Source organism: Serinus canaria, chromosome 11, assembly GCF_022539315.1.
Source record: "Serinus canaria isolate serCan28SL12 chromosome 11, serCan2020, whole genome shotgun sequence".
NCBI lineage: Eukaryota > Metazoa > Chordata > Aves > Passeriformes > Fringillidae > Serinus > Serinus canaria.
Genome location: NC_066325.1, coordinates 18640146 through 18668075, shown reverse-complemented (window position 1 = coordinate 18668075; position 27930 = coordinate 18640146). Strand labels below are relative to the sequence as shown.

The window sequence follows — 27930 nt, the reverse complement described above, 5'->3', positions numbered from 1 at the left end:
GAGGAGCCACGCGGCAGGCGCGGCGCTGATTGGCGGGGCGCTGCTGTGGGCGGAGCCAGCGGCGGGCACGGCCGGCGGCCGGCACGGTGGCGCGGCCCGGAGCCGCGGTCAGAGCGGCGGCGGCCATGGCCGTGTGTGCCCGGTTGTGCGGCGTGGGGCCCGCCCGCGGCTGCCGCCGGCGCGGCGCCGCCAGGGAGCAACGCCGCGGCGCCGCCGACAGCGAGCCCGACACCGATACGGACCCCGAGGAAGCGGGAGGTGGGGGCGTCACGGAGGACGATGAAGCCGCAGAACGCATTGAGGGCGGGCGGCCCCTGCCGCCTTCTGTCGAGGCCGGCCCGGCCGGGCGGGCCCCGCTGTCCTTGTTGGAGCTGCCCCCGGAGCTCCTGGTGCAAATCTTCGGCTCCCTGCCCGGTACCGACCTACCCAGCCTGGCCCGAGTCTGCACCACCTTCCGCCGCATCCTCAGCACCGACACGATCTGGCGGCGGCGCTGCCGCGAAGGTACCGCCCGCCCGAGGGCCGCTCGGCCCGGGGCTGCGGGGGGAGCGCGGCAGCGGCCGTGAGGGTGCGGGAGCGCTCCGAGGGTGCCCGAGGGGATGGGCTGCGGCTCCTGAAGGGCTGGGGCCTGGAGGTGCAGGGCAGAACGCAGATTTGGGGTGCGGAATGTGTGGCCGTGGCTCGCAGGGCTCCACGTGTGTGGGGAGGAGACCTGGGCGCGTCTTGGGTCCCCTGGGACACGGGCCCTTGGTGGTGGCACTTGACTGAGACACAGGACATCGAGCTGGGGGTGTCCCCCGAGGAATGGGATGGGAGGTGATGCCTCCATGTAGCATGGCCTTGGGGAATCCCGAGGATTGGGAATGCTCAGCTCCTGCACCGGGGAGGAAAGGGGGGACCTTGGGATTCCTGGAGCCACGGGGGAAACACCGGGAGCTGGGTCTGGAGGAGGCCGGCCCTGGGTAGGGGCATCCTTTGGGGAAGTACAGAGCCAGTGTGTACACATCCAGGTTCGGGTGTGCGTTTTCCAGGAATGCTCTGGTGCCGGGATGCTGTGCTGCAGTAATGTGAAGGCCTGGGAGGTGTTTGTTCCTCCGTGAGGCTGCGGTTCTCCCTCCTTACTGCTCATCCTCCTCCTTCCACCACTGTGGCTCTGTGTCCTCTGTTTGTTATTTCAGTCGTGTCCCACCTCCCAAGGTCTGCCTTGCTGTGCTCATCCTCTCTCCAAGCGCTGCCATCCTGCCGGGGGCTCCTGCTGCCAGCACATGAAGTCATGTGTATTTTCCTGTTTGCTTTCTGTTTTTAATAGCAGTGAGGGCACTGGGATGAGAGATTTGGGAATGTCAGTGGCTGCCTGCAGTGGGATCTGGTGGAATGGCTGAAACCTTGCTGGAATGAATTTGTGCCTTATCAGCACTATCCAAGAACCTTTGGACAGCACAAAGGCTGCACCTGGAAAATGTAAACCAAAGCATTATTCCATAGTTCAGCATTGCCCCAATAATTTAACACTGGCTTTGGGAGACAGGCTAATGAAATGGGGTTAATCCTTTCCTTATACTTCTCTAGTGATGTGGAGATTCATGTGTTTGATGAATGATTTGCAAAACTTCACTGATTAATTATTTTAATAGGTTATGATCCTGGCAAAACGTGTATATAGAAATTTATGTCACTTCTAACTCTAGGCTAGGTTGGCTTGTAAAAAAGACCTACTGAATTAGGTCTGATGGGGATTTACATTTATTTAACAAATTCATGTCTGCTCTGTGGATTTTCTTTCCAATGGATAAAGCTCAGCTGAAATTTAAGGAAATGAAGGAAACAGTGGAATTTTTATAGCTAAAGCTAACCTGGACAGGAAGGGAAGGTATCAAGACAACACTTTTGTCTATGGCCCTTAGGCAGGTGAGAGGTGTATAAACCAAATTTTGATTCTCTTTGCATGTAATTTCTCCAGTTTCCCAACATATCCATTCCAAGCAGTGTCAGAGTGCTTTGGTGGCTGCTGCTGTGGCTGAGGAGGATCCTGTTCCAAAGGCAGGTACCCAAGCTGTGCTGAACAGATAAGGGGCAGTTCCTGGCCATGGTGAAACTCATTCTGAACCTTTTAACAGCTCTGGTTTTCCAAGCAGTTCCTCAGCTGGACTTCTCAGCTGTGTGTGGTGTTTTGCATTCTCTGCTGAGGTAGGAATGTAACTTTGAATGGTTGTACACATGAGGATAAAAATGAGCATTATTTTATAGGTAAACATCAGGTGTTGGTAAATAAATACACATTTAAAACTTAAAATATCCTGTGCTGTGTTTCTGCACAGCCACACACTGGTGACTGTGTGGTAGTCAAACATAAAATGTCATTGTTTTTTGTGATGTTTTCCAAAACCAATTCCCCTCTGAGCTCAGTGTTTGAGTCTGTGTGTTTGTGTCTGCCTGAGCCTTGTTGTGAGGCTGCATGTCCTAAAAACAGAACAAGAGCACGTGTGCCTTGCTGGTTTATTCACTCTGAAGCCTCCTGATGATCATGGAATCACAGAATATCCTGAGTTGGAAGGGATCCACAAGGATCATCCGAACCCAGCACGATGTTCCAGGAGTAACTGGGAAACTTCATCTTGCTGTCAGCTGCATGTGCAAAACCACTTCTGTTTTTAGGAGTGCACAGCAGTGCAGAGGCAGGAAAGAATCCTGAAATAATCAGAACAGAGAGAAGCTTCTCTGGGAGAAGCTGTTGTTGCAGGGCTTTGTTTTGGCCATTTTTTCCCTTCCCCTTGGACAGGAGCAGCCTGGCTGTGCCCCAAGTTGGATGGAGCCCTCAGTCCTTGCCGTGTTGATGTTGTGCTCTGCCCTGCCCTGGGCCAGCCCAGCTGTAGATTGGTCTGAAAACATGCTGTGATTATTCCAAGTGTCCAGAGCACTTGTCTGCCTGAAAGTGGAGTGGCTTTTGCTGCTGGTGGAGCCCTGGGATGAAGCAGGGGGAATTGTGTGACACTGGCAGAGCTGTTGTCCTTTTATCATTGCAACTGTTTGGGATAAACAATGTCTCTGGATTGTTTCCTTGGCAAAGGGGAGGGTTGCAGTCACTTCCATGTTTTCTATAAATAGGAGATTGCTGATCTCTGCAGCAGGAGCAGAATTAAAGCTCGTGTCACCCTGGCTGGTGGCCTGACCTACCTTGATTAACACCTCATAGTCCATTTTTAATCTTTCATTTCTTTCAACTTTTACCAGAACAGGGCAAGTGCAGCAGAACACCTGGAACAGACAGCAATGCAGAATAACCAGTTCTAGAGCTTTGGAAGAAAAGGCTTTTGTTTGTGAAAACAACCTCCAGCAGCTTTTGGACCTGCTGGAAAATGTCAGCCAAGGTGCTGAAGTGTGTGACCTTCAGGTTGTGTGGAAAGAAGGGTGGGAAATGTGGTTTGTACTCTCAATGAGGAGAATTTTGGGTGGGGTTCAGCTCTTGAAAGACTGCAAGGCGTCCGTGCTGGAGTTCGATGCACAAATGCTGCCACAGCAGGACCCATGTCTTGCAGAGCTGTGCCCTGGTGAAGGTGGCTTTCATGAGCCACAAGGCTCCAGCCTCCCTTGGTGTAATGTGGAAACATTGTGTGGTGTGTTAGTCTGAGGCTTTTCTTCATCTCTGATGACCTTTGCTGGCTTTTAAACCCCAGCTTGGCAGTGCTTGGCTGTTCTCACTGCCCAGGCAGGTGCTCAGTGCTCTCAGCCACCCTTCAGAGAGTCTCAGACCTGTCTGCAGCTGAAGCTGCCCCTCCTTAGCTTTAGGGTTTCCACAAATGGGTGCACTTATTGCAGATCAAATCTCCTGTTCCTTGATGGTAGCCCCAGGCCTTCCTCTGGAAGAAGTGTTTGGGAGAGGACTGGGTGTGTTTTATTGTGGCTGCTTAACCTTTGGAAAAGAAGCCAATTCCAGATTTGTCCTTCTGGTACTTCAGAGCTGCTAACCTGAGAATCCCCCATTTTTGTGGTATCTGGAATAATCCTGTGAGTTTTTATCCTCTCTGGTCTATGTCCAGCCTTGTGAACGTGCATTTTTCCAGGGATAATTGGAAGATTTGATTAGCCAGGACACAGTGGAAGTTCAGTAATGGGGATGGGAATCAAGCTCTGCCAGACATCCTCATTTCCTCAGAATTGTGGATGTGCACATGCAGCTTCCAGCAGCTCCCTGGGGTTGCTGTGCTGGGAAAGGCAGCAGAAAAGCAGGAATTGGGCTTTGATGTGAGCACAGGGGCTGTTCCCAACCTGGGATGGAAGAGCCTGGCTTGTTTTTAAACTCCAGACTAGTCCTTGCAGGGTGAAGGGGACACAGCTTCTCTTGGGGAGGAGCAGGGAATGTGAGGCCTGGGAGTGCTGGGAGCAGGGCAGGGGTAAATGCCACTTGCAGAAGTGTTGGTGCAGCTCCTACCGAATGGAGACTGCTTTTCCAAGTCCTTAAAATCCCGTGCATGTGACCATGGAAACAGCAGCATGTCCCTGTGTTTGGGAGATCAGCACTCCTCCTGAACCAGCAGCCTTTCCAGCTGGTCAGTGGGAACCTGGAAACCAATTTCCATCCTTGCTTTGGAAGCAGGATTAAGTAGCCATTTTCCAAGGGTGTGAATTTGGTAACTATTAACTCCTTAAAATAAATATACTTAACTCAGTGAGCTCTTGCACTGAGATACATTTCCTTAAAATAGATTTAATTGCACTGAAGTGGAATTTTCCAGGAAGCTGGAGCCCTTCAGAGCTTTCTTGGAAAGGGATTTCTGTTCTCTGTAAAGAAAACCTTACCAGATTTATTTTTCTCTCATTATCTTGAAGCCCTACTTGCTGTTAATTTATGTCCCTCATGACTTCTGGGTTAAAAGGAGATGGCCTTTCTTGCTTATGATATTTGGAGGGGTTTTTTTTAGGCACTGTGAGCCAAAAGATTGATTTTTTTTCCCATAAAATGGCCATGCTGGTGTGAGCAGCTGGGTCAGAAGAGATGCAGTAATGCACTTATGGAGCTCAGCCATCACTGTGGCATTTTCACTCTGTGTAACTGTTTGCTGACCAAAACAGGATAAGAATTAGTTATAAAATGAGTCTTAAAGCACATTGGGATGAGATTTTTTTTTTAATAATACTCTTTTGGATATATAGTGAAAAATAATGTGTAGCAATATAGAAATCCTCAATTTTTGTATTATTTAAAGGAGCTTATTTGAATCTTTCCAGGTGAGATTGGAATTACAAGCACTTGAATAACAGTTTGGCTTTCATAAAATTTCACTGCAGGTTGTCAGGGGCCCTTGCATGAAGCTGTGGCATCAAGTCCCTTCCCAGCCTGTTATTTGGAGGAAACTGCTGCTGGTGGATCTCCCATGGCACTCACTTGAGGGATTTATGGATTAGGGAGAAGGCTTTGGGGAACTGTGGGAGGAGGGAATGTCACTCTTGGTCCTGTTGGAGATTCCATTTGGGAAGGATCCTCCAGGTGTCTCCTCCCTTTGCCAGGCAGTACAAATCCCTTCCCTGCCTGCAGCGCCCAGGGCTCGTCTCACCTGTCCTGGTGATGCCTTGGGAAGGCTGGGCAGAGCTACAGAATAAAGCAGGGATTAATTGGAAGGATCTCCTCAATGGATCCACCCTGGGCAGCACAAGAGCCCAGCCAGGGATGAGCCCAAGATGAACCAAAATGGTCCCAGAATGAACCCAAGATGACCCAAAATGGCCCCAAAATGAACCCAGGATGACCCAAAATGTCCCCAAAATGCCCGAGCGCTCCCGGGGTCTCTCCCTGGGATCAGCTCTGCTCCATTCCCACCTTGCAGTTCATTGTCCCAGCCCAGCTTTAGCCCAGGCAGTCCCAGCCTTGTTTTTCTCTCTCCAGCCCACGGGGTTTGTGCTCCTGGGCTGAGATTTGGCTCATTTGTCCTTGGTGCCCAGCTGGAGCAGGAATTGTTTTGTCTCCCTGCTCTGTGCACAGAGCTCACCATGCCCTGATGGGAACCCAGCCCCACACACTAAAGCAGCACAGAGTGTGAGAAATAGAAAAGCCAAACCCTGAGGCATCCCTGGGGCCAGGTGAGTTTTGATCAGGTGCCCAAGAGCTGCCTGCTCCCAAGCCCTGCTGTTCCTGCCCTTTTCCAAGGACTTTCCAGTCAGCTGGGGACGTTCCACACTGTTCCTGCGTGCCTTGGATGTGTTTACATCCCTTGGGTGTGTTTACCCCTCACTCTCTCATGTGCAGGGGGGCTGGGAAGCCTGGAGGGCTCTGCCAGGGTGGCTCTGCATTGCCAGGCTCCCCTGGAGCTGTGGTTCCACGGCTCTGCAGCACTCAGCTGGCAGAGCCCCAGCCCTGAATGCTTTTTTTGTGCTGGGCTGTTCTTCCTGTGAGCTCAGCTCTGCTCATTGAGCTTCCCCAGCCCACCTTGGGGCTGTGAGCCCTCAGAGCTTCCTCTGCCTTTGCCTACAGGTCAGCAGGAATTCTGCCACTGCCCTTGGCATTTTTTGATGAGGGGCAGTGTGTTTGTGGTGCCCTGTGCCCCCCTCACCCTTGCTGCTTAGCCAGGGTGTGCAGGATGTGTGTTCCCTGGAGACAGGCTGCCAGGAAACCTCTCTCATCCTTTGCTTGCATTTATAGAGAGGAGGAGGCTGAATTAATTCAGGGAAACTCTTGCTTTTCTCATATTTGAGACCTGAGTTCTCTCCTGCAGCAGGTTTCCAGCATTAGGTGGTGCTTCACAGCCACAGTTGTTGATTCAAGGATGCTCAGCTGAGGATAAATTTGGTATTTAATGGCTTGATGAGGGTTTGCAGAGATACAGTTTTGTGTCAAATATCTGGCAGGTGTTTGTGCTGCTGAGGAAAGGTGCTGTTTGATCTGTGCTGTTCATGTCTTTGATGTCAAGCAGGGCACTTCTCTGTACTCAGCTCTGTCGGGGTCACTGCAGCAGGGTGGCATTGTCACTGCTGATTTTTTGGGATCTCCCTCCTCTCATCTCCTCCCTCTGCTCTTCTGAGAATTCCTGCCATAGAGACATTAGTACTTGCCTTTTTGTTTTTTAAGTTTCTTAGAAGTTTGACATTGACTTCCTGAAAATGAAAGAATAGAATCTCATTTTCTGCTTCAAAGCTGCTCCCAGATCTCCAACTCCCTTTGTTTTCAGGGGGCTCTGGAAGCCATCAAAGGCATCTGACTGCACAGCAGCCCTGTCTCAATCTGATCTGCTTTCAGTGTAACCATATTTGTACATGCTGGGGCCTGTTTTATGTCTGTGCTTCATTCTTTTTCCAGCCTGTGACCTTTCCTTCAGGATCCTAATAAGCAGTTTTCCCTCTCGGGTACCTCAGTGAGGGAAGATAATTGCTGCACACAGCGGTGGTTTGCTGGGAGCAGGCACACAGTCCCAGCTGGAATGGGGATGTCTCCCACATTTCACACTCCTCCTGGCTGAGATGTGAGCAGCTGGCACTTGGCTGGCTGTGTTTGTGCCTTATGGTGTGTTTGTTGCAGGCATTGCTTGTGAAATGTCTTTGAATCTGCAACGGAATCGCGTCCGGTTTTTAAAGCAAAAATCAGATTCTTGGTCTGCTTTGGCAGCTTCAGGAAAGCACAGGTCAGATCTCAGTATTGATGTCAAGGCTCCAAACCTTTTTGTGCCAGAGGTGACCCTTTTTTGCTGTGTTGTTGCAGAATATGGAGTGTGTGAGAACCTGAGGAAGCTGGAGATCACAGGAGTGTCCTGTCGAGATGTTTACGCCAAACGTAAGTGATAAATCCAATCCAAATCTTGCTTAGTACCAGTTTTGAGAGCACAGAAATGATGAATATTTATTAAACTTTGATGGCAGAAGTTGTTCAGACTGACTTGAAGGGGTTTCATTGGGAAGTTGACATGTTTGGAGCTTTATTTAATACCAGGAGTTGGGATTTCTGTGCCTCCCAGTCCTTTGCTGGGAAAAGAGGATGGAATTTCATTTTTAAATGAAGTTTATGGAGGGTTTTTCATCCTGTTTTGCCATTTTCAGATCTTGCTAAAGAATTAACAAGTAGTTTTTTCTAAGCCTTGATCTCAGTGAAAGGAAATTGCAGTAGGAGAGTGGGAAAGGGATGAGCATTCCCTGAAGGAAGAGAGCCTGGCAGGAGGTGTCTGTGTGTTTTGGGAATGTCTGTGGGTGTGGGACCCTTTAGAACCCTTAAATAGCAATGACCCATTGATCTTAAAGCTGGGAAGAAGAAGAGGTAGAAGGGCTTTAATCCCCTCTTTCATAGACTTGCTGAGCATCCACAGGAAAATTATTTCATCACTAATATCTCTCTTTCCCTGTTTCACTACACTAGGGATGGAACTGCTCATTTTCCTGCCTGGGAGGGCTGAGTGATGCTGAGCCAGCTCACAGCTGTCCCCAAAGGAGTCCCATTAACCCTTGAGGCCTCCCTTAATTCCCATTTAATCCCATATCTTGGTGTGGTGACAGCCACACAGCACATACCAGGTCAGATCTTGGCTCTTCATTGCCATTTTTAAAGTGGCACAACACCTCTTCATCACCTGTAGTCCTTCTCACTACATATCTTCCATGGTTCAGAGATACTAAAGTGATATTTAGTGCTTTTTGTGCACGAGTTGTGGGTGAAAATGGCCTTACTGGCTCAGCACAGTGGTGACTCTCCAGCCCAGTGTCTCCCAGCTGTGGCTGTGGGCAGGGAGGCTGAGGAGAGGGTGAGCCTCTGGGATATTTTCCTAAACATTCCCACTGTTTCCAGCTTTCCAGAGTGTAATCAGGTTATTTATTTAATAACCTGCATTAAATCTGTCTCACACATAAGTTTCCATGAGTAGTTTTCAAATCCATGGCATCCATTAGCAAAGGGTCACACCCCTGAGGTGGCTTTTCTTGTCCTTCTGTGTTTGTACCCACCCAGCAATCCCAGGCAGGGATGGTAACTCCAGAGTGGGAATGCTTGGAAGCTGTTCCTGGCTTTCAGCATGCTCCATCTCAGCTCCTCTGCTCAGACTCTGCACTTTGCCCTGTGCCAGGAGCAGTTTCCTGCTGGTGTCACCCCATTTTTTCCACTGTCCCACAAACCTCTTTAATTGCAGAGGAGTTAATTTGGGATTACTGCATTCCCTGAATGTGTTTCTGTGAGAAATGCTGGGGAAAAATGGGAACTGAGCTCAAGTGCCTGAAAGCAGAACTAATCCAAGGCCCATGGAGTGACTTGGTCTTCTTGAGGCAGCAGTGCAGAGTTTGAGGAAGGACTTTGATTCCACTTGGAGTTCCCTGGGTGCCATTTGTAAATAATGTCTGTGGGAACCTGGAACAGCTCTGTGTGAGACATCCTGCCCAGTGAGACTGAGGCTGACAGGAACAACTGGAAGCAGAGTCAGGAGAGAGCTGGACTTGCCTGTGTGGTTGGTGCAGCCCCATGGAGGTGTGTGCTGGTGCCAGTGGGGCAGAGTTGGCTGGCACTCACCCTGCTCTGTCTGTTCAGGTATAAACCCCCGGGTGAAGTCGGGGCGGTTCATGAGAATCCTGCCCGACTACGAGCACATGGAGTACAGAGATGTTTACACCTGCCGTACGTACCCGCTGCTGCTGCTGCACCCAGCACGCCAGGCTGCTGCATGGACTGTGCCCTGCCTTGGGGCAAAGCACTGGGCTGACCCTGGGACAGCAGGGACGTGCCACCAGGGGTGGCTGGAGTGTGCCACAGGAGCGCTGGGACCCTGCGGGGTGGCAGCGACAGCAGGGCGGGCCCTGAGGGGTGCTGGGTTTTCTTGGGGTGCTTCTTGGAGCATCTCTCACTCACTCTGCCCCTTGGGAATTGCTCCTTTCTTTGAGGAGAGAATTCAGATACCCAGGTGAGGCCTCCCTCTGGACTGGCCAAGAGCTTTGTGAGCCACAGTGAAATCCACAGCCCTTTCCAGTGGAAAATGCTGAGTGTTCCCATAGTGATTCCCTCCCTCCACACTCAATCCCTTTAAGCACCATCTCTGTCTCTAGGAAACATTCTGCTAATGTTTTAAACATTGTGATTTGCCTTCCTCACTGTGGATAACCTTTTTTCCCCTCCTTGTGTTGTGTTGAGGGAGGAATAGTTCAACCCTTGGAGTTTAGTTCAGCAGGAATTGAGGGGGAAGAACTGATTAGTTTACATCAATTAAGGAAGCCAGGACTGTTTGGTGTTTATTTAGAGGGGGTGTTGAGCTGTCTCTGATGCTCCTTTGGGTCTGCAGAGTTTGGCAGACTCCAGTTCCTAACCCACTGCTTGGGAATGGAGTTTTTCACACACATTAATCAGTGAGTGGATGCTGCAGAATTCCCTGTGCTGGGGGAAGCAACCCAGCAGGGGCCATGCAGGGGAGGTGGTGGCTTTAGTGTGAGTCCAGGACAGACCAGCAGCAGGAATTGGGACAAAGTTTGGGGTCTGGCAACCTGGGATGCCTGTTCTGGAGCTGGATGGGAAGGAGAAGCAAATCCAAGCTGCAAGATGGATTCCTTTGGAGGCTGGATGTTTGCTCCAAACTTAAATGGCATTTAGTGCTGTTCCTTCCATTGTTATTTCTTTAGTTGCAGTCCCAAATTTCTGATGTGCCCGTTTTCTCTTGGGGAAAAGCTTGGATGGTTGGACTTGGTGATCTTAGAGGTCTTTTCCAGCCTAAATTATTCTGTGATTCTGAGCCCATGAGGTTTAAGATGCAATGGCCCATTTCCCCTTTTCCCCCTCCTGTGCTGTCAGGATTCTCCATGGAACTCTTCCCTGGTTTCCTGTTCATGCAGGGTCAGCCAGGTGAGCTCAGATCACTTTCCCCAGGGGTTTAAACTCACCTGGATTAAACCCCCAGGAGTTTAAGCTCACCTGGATTACTCTGAGCTCTTCCCACGAGCAGGTCAGGTGTCACCAACCAGGGCACTGCTTTCATTGCTCCAGCTCTTTTTGCTTCTAGAGACCTTCCTGCATCCCAGGAATCTGGGGGAATTGCAGTGGATTTGGTCTTTCCTGGTCAGGACATGCCCCAGGCAGCCTTTTGGCATTCCTTGCTTTCCCAAGGTCATTCCCAGCTGGATTCAAGCCCCCTTCCCATCTGGAGGGTGTGCAGAGCTGCTCGTGGAGTGTGGGGGATATCCAGCCTGGGTGAAGGCTCTCCTGGAGCAGCCAGTGGATGTGGTTTTGCTCCATTTGGCAGGATGTGGACTCAGAAATTTGGGTAGGCAAGAGGCTTTTCCAGGACTGAGCACAGGCAGTGGAAAAGCTTGGAGAAAGACCCAAGTGCTGTTTTCTTTCGAGGAGCAGGAAGGGAAACAGCTGCCAGATCCATCCTGTCTCCTACCAGGAGGAGCCAGAGCTGGAATTCATCAGGTTTTCCTGCAATTAATATTAGCTGCTGTTTTGCTGGAGCTCAGAGACAGCCCAGGCCTGAAAACTGAGCTGTGTTTTGAGACTTGTTTGGGCCTTTGGCCAAGCACCAGCATTTCCCCAGTAAGTTCTGGAAGTGAATGGCATTTTTTTTTTAGCCTCCTGTGTTCAGAACTCAGCTCTGTTTCTGAAATTGCTCCTAACAGGAGCTGGGCTAGGAGGGACATCTTCATCCCCCTGGGATAGCTTAGTTTTCTGTCCTGAAAAATAATAGTGCATTAAAAAAGGCTGGGTTTTATCAGCTCTGTGGCAGGCAGAGTGTGGTGGGTGGAGCAGCTCATGCCATTAATTAATGTGTAATTACTGAGCTGGGAATGGGCTTTGCCTGCTTGCCTTAGTGTTGTTTGTGCTGCACTTGGTTCCCTGGTGAAACCAGGCCAGTTTGAAATTGTTTACTGCCCAGGAAGAAGGCTCCTCCAGGCCAGTTGGCAGCAGCTCTGGACATCCCTCCCTGCCATCCTAACTCCTGTGGAAGTTCTTGCTTTGGGTGGAATAAAACCACTCCTGCAGTTCTTGCTGTCTGAAGTAATTAATGCAACAAAGCTGCTGGAGCAGCTGCACTGAAACACAATTCTTCTTTTAAATTAATGCAAACCCAACCCTGTTATTCAAGCCAGTCCTGGAGGTTACAATGAGTTGCTGTGGCTTCTGAGTTGGCCATGCACATGTGAAATATCAGTGAAATACCTTTGTGCAAACAATGTGCACGCTGCTTCTCCTGCCCAAAATCCCTTCTTGTGAAGGTTACTGGTCCTGTGAGGAAACCAGATGGACAAAAGGGAACTAGATGGACAGGAGGAATGGCTGTGTAAGGACTGGAGGTGGGTCCCATCTCTAAGCTTTCCTCACCACAGGAGGTTTAAGATCATTCTGTAAAAGCCCTTTTTTCCTGCTTGCTGAAAATATTCCCCTATTTAGGTGGGATTGGATGGACAGCTGGCTCTCAGACGAGAAACAGGGAAGCCTCAACTGCTAGAGAAGATTTTGAGTGGGTTTTGGAAGCAGCTTTTGGGCATTGCTGAGGTGTAGCTGCTTCTGTAGAATTTTTAAGGCCATGACTGATGTGGCCACACCACCAGATTCCCAAGCTGGAGTGATCCATGTGCTTTGCCTGTGCTCCCAGTGGCTGTTTCTAAGGTTGCTTAACTCTGGAGCCAAGTTTGTCCACACAAGGCAATGAAATGCTTTCAAAATCCTCCAATTTCCCTGTTCCTTCCTGCCTTCCTGCCCTTCCTGATTTTCCTTTGCTTTGCAGTGTGAAGCATTGAGTGCATTTTTGGTAACTGGAGGCAGCAGATGCTTTTATTTGTTTTTAGCTCTGGTTATATTGTGTGGTTTGCATTAATGGGCCTGTGTTGCAAAAGTTTTTTGGGAATTCCTGCTGAGGTAGGTGGTTCTGCCCTTCCACAGGGCCAGGAATAAAGAACATAAATGTATGTGAGCTTGGGGGAGGGCTCAGCTTGCACACCCTCACTTTTCCTGAGTGAATGCAGTTGTGGGTGCTGTGTGCAGCCTGGCAGCAGGGATTTCATTCCCCAAATGCCATTTCTGGGCTGGATGTGCTCACAGAGTGTCTCCTGTTCTCCAGTGCTGCACCGCTACCGGCACATCCTGGGACTGTGGCAGCCGGACATCGGGCCCTACGGGGGACTGCTCAACGTGGTGGTGAGTCAGGGCCTCATCCCAGGGCTCTTGGGGCTGGGAGCTGCTTTTTACACTTTCCACACCTGCCAGTCATTCCCAGGCCACTAAACAGTCTGAACAGTCAGCCCTTGAGTGGGTGATTTGGGTGCAGAGGGTGCTCTGTGCTTCTCTCCTGGTTTCTCTTAGAATTCCTCCTGATGCCTAACCTTTCACAAGAAAGTTAAACACAGGAGGGGGCTGCTCAGGGAGGAATCCCATCCCTGGAGTGCATGTGGCACTCATTGCTGTGGGTGGGGATTGCTCACAGGCTGGACTCCATGGTCCTGGAGCTCTTTTCTAGCCTGAATGGTTCTGGGACTCTCATCATCACCACCACCTTTCTCCAGACGGTTTTTATATTTCAGCTCCACACCAAATAGCCCCAAGAGCAGGTGGAAAACATGATCAGTGTTTGAGGGAAAGGCTTGATTTAGAGTTTGGCACTGATATTCCAGGGGCTGGCACAGGAATCTCTTCATTTACTTCATTTTCTTTGCCTGCAGCTGAAGCTTTTGCAAAGGGCTTTGCAGTTGTGTGGTTGGCAAACCTTGACCCCAGCCCTAGGACTCGTGCATCAGGTGTGGAGTGACACTGGTGCAAGATCTGTGGAGCCTGGCAGCTGTGGTGCTGCTGGGAGAGCAGTTAATGAACAACATTTGACTCTGAACTGTGAGAGCTGAGCCAGGAGTTTGCCTGGAGCCTTGTTCTCTGCACCAGGGTTCACCAACTGCCAGCCTGAAGCAGAACAAATCACCAGGCCTTTGGGTTTTGCAAGATTCTGTTGCATCAGCTGGTGTAAGAGGGCATCCAGCTGCATCAGTGCTTCCCCTGTGACCTTATAAAGACTTTGTCTCAGGTCTCTCTCTTTGGAGAATATCCTGCCCCTGGAATTGCAGGCCCAGAGGGAAAGGATTCTGGTAGGTGAGCAGGAAGGGGGCTGCCCCTTGTGCCTCTCAGTAGAGGAGAGTTGCTTCCTGTGTTCTCTGAGTAATGAAACCAAGTAACTCCTCATCCAAAAAGCAGGGCTAGTCATGGGAAGCAGAATATCTGCCAGCAGGAGCTCTCAAACCAATTAGAGCCTGACTTGCTGTGTGGTCTTTCCCTGTGGATCCTGCACTCCAGGCAAGTCATTTGCAGCAATAAAGGCCTGAGCTTTTTCCAGTGGTGCAGGAAGCCTTGTAAAGAAACCCTCCTCACCCTGGGAGTGCATATGGTCTGGGTTAATGGCTGGAAAGCTGTTTGGGAATGCAGCAAACTGTTCTGCAGCTCCTGGGCCACGAGAGGCCTCAGAGAGACTCCTAAGGATTCCTGCAGAGCTGATCCCCTGGGCTCTGTGTCTTGTCCCTCTGCAGGTGGATGGTTTGTTCATCATTGGCTGGATGTACCTGCCCCCTCATGACCCTCATGTGGATGATCCCATGAGATTCAAGCCCCTCTTCAGGATCCACCTCATGGAGAGGAAATGTGCCACGGTGGAGTGCATGTATGGCCACAAGGGACCTCATAATGGCCACATCCAGGTGAGCTGCTCTGCCTCCCTCCCTCTGCCTCCCTCAGCCCTGTGTGTGCACTTTGGCTCTGGAAATGGGTCCATCAGGAAGCTGGGAGGATTTTATTTCAGAGATATGGCTTTCACCACCCTGCTGTGTGTGTGGGCAGCAGCTTTACACTCATTATGTGTCTGACAAGTTGTGTGGGCTGTTCCCTGCTCTGAATTTGTTCCCTGGCAGTGGCACAGCCAGGCTGTTGTGCTGCTTTCTGTTGGGCTGGGAGCACCAGGATGTGCACAGGCTGGGGAGAGGATGTGTAAGCTAGCCTTGGGCAGCTGCTGAGTGTGCCCAGGCAGACACAGACCTGTTCTGCAGCTCTCTCCAGGGTGAGACCTGGAGAAGAGGATGCAGCATCCATTGGATGCTTTGAAAAGCTTCCTGACAGATTTTCTTTAAAGGAGGAAGCTGAAATAGGGAAGCAGCTTAAAACTATTTACTTTCATTAGAGTGCATTGAGGTTTTATTGCTTTTATTTCTCTGTTCTGTAGCTGCTGCACCGGGTAGCAGTGAACGATTTCTCTGTTGTAGTAAATCCAGTAATGTTTGTTTTACCAAGCATTTACTGGGAGCAGTCTTAGCTACATCATCCCAAGCATCTCTAGACAGGTGTGTAACCTGTTCAATTCTCCTCCCTGGTAACTACAGATTGTAAAGAAGGACGAGTTCTCCACCAAGTGCAACCAGACAGATCACCACCGGATGTCAGGGGGCAGGCAGGAGGTGAGTGCTCACACTGTGTGTGTCCCCTTCCTGAGATCAGATCTCAGCTGCTGCCCTTCTGATTTCTGTGTGATTGGGCAGGTATGAACCCCCAGGCTGGGAGCTTTGGGCTCATTCCCTGTTTCAGGCAGTTTTGTGTCAAAGTGCTCTTTGAGCCCCAGCACCTTCCTCCTGTTTGGTAGCAGACCTGTCCAGGGAGGGTCAGCAGCACATCTTGGCCATCAGCAGCACTCCAGGCTCTGATCTCAGAGCCACTGCTGTCTGTATAATTAAGATCTTTCAAACACAGTGAGCACCAGCTGCACTTGGATTCCTGCTGGTCAGCGAGGCACCTTCCCACTGCACGCCTTGCTCGAGAGATTAAAGGCAGCATTTGGTTGTTTCTCCTGTGTGTGTCAGGTCTACCCAGCAAGGCAGATTCCTGACTGAAATAGCTGTGTTTAAATGCAGGTATAAATGGCAGGATGAATACCTGTGCCAGGTACTGCTGTTTGCTTCCAGCTGGTTCCACGTGACAAATCTGATGTTTCAGCTGCTTTCTGAGGAATGCTGTAAAATGTCTGTCTGCTAATGGGAAACAGCTGGGTGAAAGGTTTAGTTAAGTGTTTTCTGCTGCTGGAGCAGATGAGAAATGCTTTAATACTTTCAAAGCACCACGTTAAGTGTGCGTGGCTTTATGGAAATTGGAGGATCTGGCTTGGGAAGATAAAGGAGGCAGGTTTGGAATATCACTTGGCAGGCTGCTATCTCAGTGTAAGCTGTTATCACACCAACTCATGGCAGGGTATTAACTTGTCAGAGCTGCAGTTGGGGTACTTCAGGAGATGCTTTCAAAGCACCCTTTGGATTTAGATGCATCAGTATTAAATCAGCAGGATTTAACCTCCTAAACCCTCAGTGCTTTTCAAAAGCTTTTTTCTTTTATGTTGAGCATGTCAGGACAGGGCAGAGGAGTCAGCTTGTGGGCACACAAATGAGTTACTGGGAGAGAAAGTAGATGAGCTACTTTGCAGTGACAGGCCATGCTCATGCCTTTATTCTGAGGAGGTTTATGCTTCTACCTGGGATTGATTTGAAGGGGAGCCTGTTCATTGTGTGATCACCATAATCACTCTTTGTTCAGCATCTTTCCAAGCCAACACGTGCTTGTTCCCAAATCCAGCCACGTTTCCCTGTCCTTGGCAGAGGATGTGCCCTGTCTGTGGCTCTGCCAGTGAAAGGTGCTGTCACAGAGTCACGCACTGAAGCCATCCTGGGGCACATCACTGAAGTGACCTCATCCTCCCCCTTCTCTCCTGGTGCTGCAGGAATTCCGGACGTGGCTGAGGGAGGAGTGGGGTCGGACTCTGGAAGACATTTTCCATGAACACATGCAGGAGCTCATCCTGATGAAGTTCATCTACACCAGCCAATATGAGTAAGGGCTGCTGCAAATTCCCAAGCACACTCTGGAGCATTTTTCCCCAAGATGGGGTTTCACAGCCAGAGGAATGTTGTGTCTCTGCAGTGCTTCCCAGCTGTACAGGGAGATGAGGTGGAATGGCAACAGTAGGAATAGGATTCCAAGTTCTACACAATAACTATGCACACTAAGGTGCTTTTGAGTCATTTAACTCTGTTTAATTTGAAGGCAGAGTAAATACCTGTGATCTCAAGGAGTGTCTGGTTATTATCCATATTAGTCAGTGTGCTCTGTAGTGCAGAAATTAGAGAGTTCCTGAGAAACTGGGGGTTTTAACCAGCTCTCCAAGCTTCTATTAGCAGCCATCTGTAGCAGATGTTTAAATATGCTTCACTCTCAGGTTCTCTGGGAATCTCAAGGGCTGAGGAAGTTTCCTTGCTGCAGGAATCTCCTGGTGTGCTCACGAGGATGTTGGGGAGAGCAGCACAGGGAGGGAGGAAATGCTTGCAGAGCTCTAAAGCAAATCCTGAGCTTGCTGCAAACACAGATCCTGCTGTCTTGACAACATCCCCAAGCTGCTGGAGGAGCAGAATGCAAACACACTGCTGCTGGGGAGGGTTTTCTCCCTGACTTGTGTGATGTTTTTCTCTTGCACAGCAACTGCCTGACGTACCGGCGCATCTACCTCCCCCCCAGCAGCCCCGAGGACCTCATCCAGCCTGGCCTCTTCAAAGGCACCTATGGGAGCCACGGGCTGGAGATTGTCATGCTGAGCTTCCATGGGAAGAAAGCCAAGGGCACCAAGATCACTGTGAGTGCATTTTCCTGTCTCTCAAGTGCTTTGTGAAGGTGTTCTCAGTGGATGTGCAAGAGAGGTTTCTGTTTCGGAGCTGGCCCAAACCCTGTTCCCCCTGGGGATTGGTGGCACTGGATGAATCTCAGCACACACACAGTGACCAGGGACCCGCCCTGCAGAGTTGCTCCTGGCTCTCCCTTCCTTTCCTCTCCCTTCCAGCTGTTTCTGTGAGCAGCTGGTAGCAGGTCACTGGAGATCCCCTGTGTGTGTGTGAGGAGCAGTTACCAAATGTTGGCAGCTCTTCACTGAAGTCAGGCAGGGGAGCTCCTTTCCTCCCTGCAGGGAGGGATTCTGCAGCTGCAGCTTTGACTTTCTTTCACCTTTGCAAGTACAGCTTTTGATTTAAAATTCTGATTCTGGGAAGGGGAAAACAGAGATGGCAAAAAAGGTCCAAGCAGGGTTTTTTTTTTTATTGCCAGCTTGTTGACTGTAGAACAGGGTGAGCTATTAACAAGCTCAGGTGGTGGCTCTGTAGCACTGGTGTCTGCAGCCGTGCTGTTCCTTGCTGTCCCTAGGGAGATCCCAACATCCCAGCTGGACAGCAGACTGTGGAGATAGACCTGGCACATCCCCTGCAGCTGCCTGACATCGAGACCCTGCGTGACTTCAGCGAGCTCTCCCGAATCGTGCTGGAGGTGCAGGAGCAGGTCCGGCGGGAGGAGCAGGAGCGGGAGCAGAGGCAGGAGGAGGAGGAGCATTCCCAGCAGGCTGCCTCCCAGCCTGCCAGCCCCCTGGGAGGAGAAGGTGCTGAGGGGGAAGAGACTGCAGCTGGGGCAGAGGGGAGGACCCAGGACAAGGCCCCAGCTTCCCAGCCCTTCGTGCTGCCCATGGGAGTGATATCGAGGAATGAGGATTACCCCCGGACCTGCCGAGTCTGGTAACCAGTGCTTTTGTGGCTGATTCATTTTTGAAAGGGAAGGGGAAATCTTTAAGGTCCTGTATTTGTGTGCCCTTTACCTGCCTGTGGATCTCTTAGCCCCTTGGGCTCAGATTTCACAGAATCCCAGAATGGTTTGGATTGAAAGGGACCTAAAATCCCATTTATTTCCAGCCCTGCCAGGGGCAGAGACACCTTCCACTAGACCAGGTGGCTCCAAGCCCTGTCCAGCCTGACCTTGAACATTTCCAGGGATGTGGAATCCACCATCTCTGGTTCCTGCCTCTGCTGCCCAATTTCCCAAGCTTTGGTTTGTTCCCTCTCTCACCACGCTGTCATCTGCCATCCCACTTCCTTGCTAGATTTACTTCAGAAGCTGGCACCTCTCCTGAATTCCACACACCCCCCCTTTTTTTTGGTGTGTTTTATGTCCCTGAGCTGCTCAGCTCATATATTTAGAACTGTTCAAGCTGCTTCCTATTCCCATGTGTGTCATTCATGTTCCTTGGCTGTGGGAACACAGTGCTCTCTCCCACCTTTCCCTGGCCTCTGGTGCCTGGGGGCAGCCCTGGCAGGTGCTGAGCACCCCAAGCAGGAGGTGCAGGCATGCAGAGAGCTGTGCTGAATGGGAGCTGGAGTTGGTGAAGCAGCACACTAAATGAAGTGTGGAAAAAGAGCCCAAAAGCTGAGGCTTAGACAGGTGACCTTCAGCCAAACATCTGTGCTCATGGAAAAACCTACCCAGAGCTGGTTAATCCCAGAAGGCTCCTGCTGTCACAGCTCAGTTGTGTTTGGATAAAGCCCTGCTCCACCTGCTGCTTGCTCAGAGCTTTGACTGACCTTTATTCCTCCTCAGGTCCTGGTAGATTTTTCTGCTTTTTAGATTTTTCTCTTCATTGAATTTTGCCTCTCTGCTCACTCTCAACATGCCTGGGAGGATTGAACCTGTGCTGATCCTTGAGTGCTCAAGTTAATCTCAGATGGGTTTGGGGGCTGAACTACTGAAAAACCCAGCTTTGGTGTGCAGATCCTAGTTAGGATAACCCAAAGCAGGAACTTGCAAACAGCTACGGGGAGTTCCTTGTGTTAACAGCAAAACCAAATGTAAATCTCGCTCTTCTGTCAGAGCGCCTTCACCAGAGTTTTGTGCTGATTTTTAACTAAACACTGGGTGATCCTGGCTGTTCTCACACCTGTTTTGTGCTCATCCCCTGGCAGTTTTTACGGGACAGGCCTCATTGCTGGCCACGGCTTCACCAGCCCCGAGAGGACACCAGGGGTGTTTGTCCTGTTCGACGACGACCGCTTCGGCTTCATCTGGCTGGAGCTGAAATCCTTCAGCCTCTACAGCCGCATCAAGGTCTCCTTCCAGAATGCCCAGGCACCCTCCAGGGAGGCCTTTGATGAGATGCTCAAGAACATTCAGTCCCTGGCTACTTGATGGGTGTTTGTGGTGAAGGACAGGGCTCGGGGTGGCCAAGGCTGCTGTGCTGCCCAGCCGGGCTGGCCGGGGATCCTCGCTCTCGGTACCTCTGGATAGAAGCATGCACTTTGAATAAAGCCTTTTTACCCCAAATGTACACACATCCCACTTCAGCCATCCCTGACTGCCCTTTCCTCTGTGCCACTCCACGCTGCTTCCCAGCAGTCCTTGTTTCCCAGGCTGTGCTTTGGAGAGTGGAAGGATCCTGCAGAGGAGGGAACAGACCTTCCTTAGTGCAAAAAAGGAATGTATTGGGAAAAAACCGACTTCTGGTCAGAGCTGGACAGAGGAACAGGCAGTGACAAAGCACATCCTCCTCTGCAGAACCTTTTTGTGGATGCAGCACTGCCAGGAGAGGCTGGTGTGATACTTGCATCCTTGCTAATTGCAGTGTGTGGTTTCCTCTGGAGAATTCCCTCAGCCAGGGCAGGATCCCCCCTGCAGATGAGTGTGTGCAGCATTGGCCTGGCTTCTGGAGCTTGATGGAAGTTCTGTCCCTGGAGCTCCAAGCCTGTCCTTCTGAGACAAGGGATGATTTTTTTCTCCTTGCAGGAGCTGGTTGTGGAGCTGGAGATGGGTGTAAACTGCAGAAGCTCTGATGTGTTCAGACTGGTTTGTACCTGAAAGGTTTTCTCTTGTAGAGTGGGTCTGAAAGGGCACAGGAAGGAGCCAAAAGAAGCCCAGCTGTGAGATGAGCCCAGTAGGCTCCAGCTGGGCAGCCCAAGGTGCCACTGGTCCTGTGTGATCCCAGGGCTGCCATTCCTGCTCAGATTTGCCCTTCAGAGTGCAGGGTGACAAGGGGTTGTCCTTGTACTCTGTGGCTCCTGCAGTGGTGGGTGCTGCTGCCCCTCTCACAGAACCCTTCTTTCCCTTTCTAGTTGCACTTGTTTGATCCCAGATGGTTTTGTGGCAGATCTGAGCTCCAGTGGGAACTGTGTGCTGCAGGCAGGGGAGCAGATTCCCTGTAGCTGTGCAGGAAAATCCTGGCCAGTGCTCATCTCCAGGCTGTGATTTGTGCTGGAAACCATCAGCACTAACTCAGCCCTTTGTTGGAGCTGCCCTCTGGCTGTGATGACAAACTCCAGGTCCCTTCTCTCCTCCCCAGATCAGTCTCTAACAAACCCCTGCTGTTACAGCTCTGCAGTTTTAGGTCTGCAAATGGGTCTGGACCTGTGCTGGGAGGTTTCAGGCCCCTTCTGTGGAGAAATTTCTGTCCCTGCCTGGTTCCAGTGCCTGTGAGCAGCTTTTATTCTCACTCTCACAATGGCTTTTTGCCATTTCTGGCTCTCACGTGTTCCCTCAGCTGTGTGAGAGGCCAGGCTCCAGCAGCAGCTCATGTCACTCACAGCATTAATTCCTGTCTGCCTGGATAGAGCTCTCCAAACCTCTGGGAATTTCAAGGTGATGTAGGGCACTTTTTGCTTTGTTTCCTGCAGCTTTGTGAGGAGTGGCAAGCCTTGCCTCAGTGTGGGAGAGAGGGAGGGGCTGCTCTCTGTGCCTTGAGTGGGCAGAGAGGGCACCTGGAGCTGAAATGGGGCATCTGAGCCTTGTGCTGCAGCTGCTGAGCTCTGTGCAGAGCTCCTGCCTGGGCTGCAGGCAGAGGTTTCCAGCTTGGTGCAGGTTTCTGGGACAGCTGGGGGTGTTCAGTGCTGGGTTAATGGTTGGGCTCCATCTCAGAGATCTTTTCCAGCCTAAATGATTTTATGATTAGGACTTTCTTTGGGATCTCAGTGGTCTCTTTACCTTGGAATGTGCTGTTAGGCTGCTGCAGTTCTGCCTTGTGTTCTCCCTGACAGCCCAAAGGGATGGGAGATGTCCCCTTGGGCAGCTGTTCCCATTGTCTGTCCCTAAAACCAGCTGCTCTTCAGCTGCATCTGTAGCTCTGATTGCAGATTCTTCCCCACTTCAATATCCCCACCAAAAAAAAAAAAATCCTGAAGTTTTACTCAACTGACTTGATAATTTTTGCTTTTAAATTGCAATTGAGATTTTTAAAATGGAGATTAAAATCCAGATTGCATTGATTGCCCTGCAGGTACCTGAGGCTTGAGTCTCTCTCCCAGGTACTGACCTGTCTGTAGCCTCTGTCCTTTGTCACCTGGGCAAGGTGTCACCTGTTTGTTGTTGGCACAGGTTGTGCATCTGCTCTCCTGAACCTTTCCATGGCAGTGCCAAGGGTCTCCTGATGGCCAAACCTGCTTGGCTGGCTGGAGAGAAGGGCTTTGGTGGAGGCTGATGCTCTGTGAGAATTTTCCCAGCTCTGCCTTGCCCCTGTAGTGGCATCTTTTTATTTATAACTCACCTGGCTGGCCTCAAAATGTCAGGATAATTCCTGATTAAAGGGAAAACTGCTTGTCCCCCTGGCTTCATTCTGTCTGGAGCAAAGGAAATAGCAAATTTTGTATTAATATTCCTCTGATGCCTTTTCTCACCTTCTGCTGCTCCAAGGCTGGCAGGCTTTTGTGGCATTTCAGAAGAATTCCCTCTGGTTTGGCTGAGGGTGAGGAAAGCTGAGGAAAGCATCCAGTGCAGATGGATTTGGGAACGCTGGGATGCTCCTGTGCGTGTTCCTTTGTGCATGGCTCTGTCACTGCTTCCAGAGCGAGGCAGGATAACATGGAGTTAAAACTCCCAGCTCTGGAACCTTTGGGAAAGGGGAGACAGATTAGGAGGAGGCAGTTTGGAGCTCCCCCATGGTGGGGGGGATGCTCCTGCTTTCCCAGTGCTGCCAGGCCGGGGCTTTGCTGTGCTGGGTACAGGCTGTACCAGCCCTGCACAGCTCTGCAGTCCCCTCTGCTTCCCCAGATCCCAGTTTTGCAGCCCCTGGGATCTTGGTGAGAGCTGTTGACAGGAATAATGTGTGCTGGGCCCTGCAGATGGTGAGAAATCTCTGCTGCCGACGTCTCCCCGTCCTTGTGGCTCTGCAGGAAATCTTGGGGACAATTGGCTGGGTTTCTTCAGCCCAGATGGGTGGAAAGTGCTGGTGAGGATTTAAAAACAACTTGTCAGGGGTAGGAATACTCTTGGCAGGAGCCTTTTGGATTAAGCAAAGCCTTGGCAGGGAGGTTGCAGAGCCCCAGTGGCCTCTGCAAGACCTGGGGCTGAGTTCTGGCTTGGGGACAGCTTGGGGACAAGTGTCTGGTTCGTGTGCTGGGGATGGGTTCTGCTCCTCCATCCTGCTGCCTGTGTTGTCAGAACACATGGATTGGCCAGCTGGGAAACAGGAAGATCAAAGCTCCACTGTTTGCCTTGGTTGGCCTGGTTTGAGCTGTGAAGGTGCTGTGCTCGGTGTGGTGGCTGTGGGGGACTCACTGCCCTCCACGGGCTTTGTCAGGCTGGAGTTTACTGAGGAGGAGGAGGAAAAAGGATGGAATTGTTTGTGAGTTTGGTGTCAGCTCCATGGTGGAGCTGCTACAGCTGCCCTGGGATGGGACAGCAGCAGTGGGAGGGCAGCTCCTTAGGAAATGTGTGCTGGGGAAAAAGGGAATTCTGTGCAAACGTGCCTGAAGGTGTCAGCTCCCAGGAGAAGCCCAAACCACAGCTGGCTCCGTGTTCACTTTTCAACAAGGATGACTTTTTCTTGCTTTTTATTAATTTAAACCTAGTGGAACTTGATGGGAGTGTTGGGTGTTGTGTGGAAATGGGTTGTTTAGGCTCAACTTGCTAGTTTAGGGAATGATAATGTGTTAACTCTGTCTTGTAGCTGGCTGCTCACGTGGCCACTAATCCTCCGTGCTGTTCAAAGGCTCCTGCTGCCCTTCCCAGTGGGACAGGGAATTATTTGGGATGTGCAGTGGAAGAGAGAGGTACCAGACTGTGCGTGCCACTGACCTTTGGGTGCTGAACTGAAATGTGTGGTTCTGGTTTTTGTTTGGATTGCAGTCCTTGGAACTTCTGAGGCAAAGAGCACTTGGCTCGACTGTGTTCATTAGCTTAATTAAAGCAATCTGCACTTTTGTTTTGTCATTGATTACTCCCCCTTCCCCCTTCCCATGTGTATTTTGCACTCACCACTTTAACATGACACTGATGGATTAATCTGGGCATTTCCTGTAGGTTTTGAGTGTGGATAAGTCTCTGTAAAAGTATTAAAAATGAAGGTGAAACTTAAATCCCTGCTTTGTACAGAGGGCAGTGGGGGGAAACCATTGGACATCCACCACCACAAATATCCATGTGGAAGAGGATAAATTGCATTTTAACCACCTCACCTGTCCAAGGGCTGGGGTTTTGCCTGTTCTTTTCTTGGTGGCTTTGAGAGGAATGGGATGTATAAAATCAAACCTATGTCACTGCAGGTTTTGGAAAGCTGAGCAAGCCCTGTGTGTTACTTTTACACCTGATCATTGTTACCCAAGGAGCCTTTTCCAATTTCAAATAATAAAAAGCAAAGTTTTGTGAACTTAGTTCTGTTTGCTTCCTTTTTTTTTTTCCCTTTGTCCCAAGTTGGGCCAGTTCCACCCTCCTGATGTGCAGCTGCCTCTTCAGCGTGGGATAGGAAATCCTTCTCCCTTGTTTGGGCACTGGGTGAGCAGTTCTGAAGATGTCAGACACACATCCCACACCTCATGCTGTGAAATCCCAATTCTTGTCCCTGTTTTCTGTCCTCTCCTCCTGGGGTGCCTGGCTCTCTCCCCCAGCAGATTGGGGTGGCAGAAGAGGCACCCTGAGCACTGACAGAGCCTCCTGCCCTTCCTGAAAGGAAGCCTGAGGTAATCCTGGATATTTTTTTCCCCTTCTTCCTTCCACTTGGTCTGAAAGGGATCAGCTGGCACCAAACCAGCCCGAGGGGTGAGGAGGGGGAGGTGATGGTGTCAGCCCCTTCTCTGTGGGATCAGACTGAGAGTTGTCTGTTTCCTGCACTTCAAATTCACACCCACTCCAGCTCTGCACTGCTTTTCCAAGGGACTCTGTGGAAACGGGAGAACTTGTGGCATGAGCTCAGCTGCCACTAAGGAGCTTTTCCTCCTCCTGCTGCAGGTCCTGTCCTGCCTTTCCTGGAGGGAATGTCGTGCTTTGAGTTTTGCAGCCCAGTTTTGCTGGTAAGTTCCTTGGCAGCTGATTGTTTTTGAGAACAAACCCTGGCCGTGGAGCTCTGAACTCCCCAGGTTCAGGCACAAACTCCTAATCCTTGCCCCATGCCATGACCCAGCTGTCCTTCACCTCTGTGAGTGCTGGGCTCTGCTCCTGGCTCCTGGTTTAATGTCACCTCGTCCCTCCAGAGCCCCCGTGGGGTCAATCCCGAGGGGTTCAGTCCTGTGGAATTTGTTCCTGTGGGGTTCAGTCTTGCAGGGTTCTATCCTCTGGGGTTCAATGCCTTGGGATTCAGTCCTGTGGGATCCATCCCGAGGGATTCAGTCCCATGGGATCCATCCCGAGGGGTTCTCCCCGAGCAGCCGCTGCCGGGCGAGGCTGGACCGCGCCGTGTCCGCCAGGGGGCGCCTGGAGACCGGACACGGCCACTCGTGAGATTGGGATCGGAATGGACACGGACGCGAGTGGGATGGGGATCCACGTGGACACCGACACTCGTGGGACCGAGATCAACATGGACACTCGAGAGATGAGGATCAAATGGATGCTGACACTTATGGGACCAGGATCCATGTGGACATGGACACTCGTGGGATCAGGATCCACGTGGACTCTCGTGGGACTGTGAGCCACACAGACGTGTGAAATGTTGCACCCCGAGGCTCTTGGGTGAGGCCACCTGCTGAAACCAGGACTCCTGGAGGTACCTGTGGGACTTGGCACCCCTGGGGCACCTCTGTGGCACTCGGCCTCTCCTTCCCTGCTCCTGCCCCAATCCATTGTCCCACATCCCACCCCTCTCCAGCTGATCCCAAGTGAACCAGTTCCCATCATCCCATCTCCAGTACCTGGGGGACAACCCCAAATTCCCTCCCCTCCCTCTCTCCCTTCATATCTTACCTCTCTTGGAAGCGTTTTCCTCCATGGGTCACTTCTCCCTGGGGCTTTCTGTCACCTTGTCATCCCTCTCCTCACCTCCAGGAACCCAGATTATTCCTGCCCTGGGACACCAGGGCTGCCCAGGCAGAGCTGCAGTCCCGGCAGCCTGGTGTGTCCCCTGTCCCTCAGTCCTGGCTTGCAGCACCCCTGAGCCCTCAGAGCCCATGTCCCCTCGTTCCCTGCTCCAGTGCCCTGATCCCAGCCCTACTCCCAGCCTGTCGGGGTGATTTTCCAGCTCTCCCAGGATCCTGAGCTCTGTCACCTGCCTGGCTCAGCCCCTGCCTGCTCCTGCTAATTCGAACCAAGCCAGGGGATGCTGGTGAGTGATGAGCTGGGAGGATCTGCTCCATTTAGGAGTTCTTGGATAAATAACATGGAAATTTAATTTTCTGCCGCTCTGGAAAAGCAAAGGCTTGGATATTACTTGTGCAACTTTCCAAGCGTTTTTGCTGTGAAGGGAAAACTTGGCTTTGCTTGGGGCCTTTCCCAAAGATTCCCACATGGACATTGTGCTTGTTTCACCCATGACCACATCCTGGCTGCTGCTTTTTTTTTAGGGTGAAGGTGCCAAAATATCCCTGTGCTGGGCGCTGCCTGCCGGGGGGGCAACTGCAGGGGAAACCTCCTCTCCAAAACAAGCGGTGGGAAAAAGCCGCGGCAGGGAGCCAGGAAGCAGGAGCTGTATCCCGGCCCCTGCTGACACAATTCCCTTCTCCCTCTTTGTTTTCTCTAATTGCACAGCCAGGCCTCCGGGCACAGCCTGTTTCTTCCTCCGCGGCGCTGCGAAGCTCTGCGGGGACGGGCTGACCCGCCCCGGGAATGCGACCTCGGCAGCGGGACCCGATCCCTCGGGGCTTCCCCGGAGCCCTGCTCGGCCCCCAGCCGGGGTGGTGGCTCTGCCCTGCAGGGCTGGGCTGCTGCCAGGGGGGCAGAGCAGGATCAGCTCCCCCTCACCCCGGTTATTCCGGATGGAGCAGCCCCAGGGATGGATGGATGGATGGATGGATGGATGGATGGATGGATGGATGGATGGATGGATGGATGGATGGATGGATGGATGGATGGATGGATGGATGGATGGATGGATGGATGGATGGATGGATGGATGGATGGATGGATGGATGGATGGATGGATGGATGGATGGATGGATGGATGGATGGATGGATGGAGGATGGCTGGCTGGATGGCGGGATGGATGGAGGGATGGCTGGAGGGCTGGATGGAGGGATGGCTGGAGGGATGGATGGCGGGATGGATGGATGGATGGATGGATGGATGGATGGATGGATGGATGGATGGATGGATGGATGGATGGATGGATGGATGGATGGATGGATGGATGGATGGATGGATGGATGGATGAAGGGATGGATGGATGGATGGATGAAGGGATGGAGGCACTGGGGCAGCACCACAAGCAGCCAGAGCGGGGTCCCCGCTGGGCTGGCAGCGGGTTTAACACTTTCCCTGAAGCCTTTTGGGGCGGGACATCAGCTCCTCCCGCTGGGCTCAAGTTCCCTCCTCTCCCCAGCGCTTCCCTGCCTGCAGCGGGGCTGTTTCCGATTGGAGAGGGCTCAGGGAGGCGAGGTGGAATTACAGCATTACAGACAAAGCCTTAATATAATCTTCCCTGCATGAAGAGCAGCGTTGCAGGGGGAGCGTTCTGCGGGGCGGGCTGCAAATGAGGCACCGGCGGTGCAGGATGTGCCGGGAATTGCTCCATCACCGCTCCTAATGGCTTAACCAACAAAATCCATATTCATAAATCAAGGCAGGAGCGGGAGCCGACCTCTGTTCAGTGGTGCAGCCAGGAATAAAGGCAGATTATGAATTGCAGGGAGCTGCTGCAGCTGCCACGGCTCGGCCTTGGCATTAAAGGGAGCCCAAGGAGAGAAGATACAATCAAAGCTGTCTGGCGGCAGCTGAAGGATTAGCTGAGTCAAGCAGCAAAGAGCTGAGCTCATTTATC

General features: G+C 51.5%; 1 protein-coding gene across 3 annotated transcripts; it reads left to right on the top strand.

Moving 5' to 3' along the window:
* Nucleotides 1-75: 75 nt before the first annotated feature.
* FBXO31 (F-box protein 31) lies at nt 76-24393 on the top strand. Of its 3 annotated transcripts, none has more exons than XM_050978942.1 (10): nt 76-504; nt 7688-7759; nt 9491-9577; nt 13005-13081; nt 14452-14619; nt 15295-15369; nt 16677-16786; nt 17429-17582; nt 18143-18504; nt 19723-24393. In XM_050978942.1, exons 1-10 carry the CDS (start codon nt 126-128, stop codon nt 19943-19945), a joined length of 1707 nt encoding a protein of 568 aa, XP_050834899.1. In that variant the 5' UTR covers nt 76-125; the 3' UTR covers nt 19946-24393. The 3 variants fall into 3 exon arrangements, with proteins under 3 accessions (XP_050834899.1, XP_050834900.1, XP_018770242.1); XM_018914697.3 differs by lacking the exon at nt 76-504 and adding an exon at nt 7362-7610; XM_050978943.1 differs by lacking the exon at nt 9491-9577 and having other exon boundaries at nt 77-504.
* The last annotated feature ends 3537 nt before the right edge of the window (nt 24394-27930 follow it).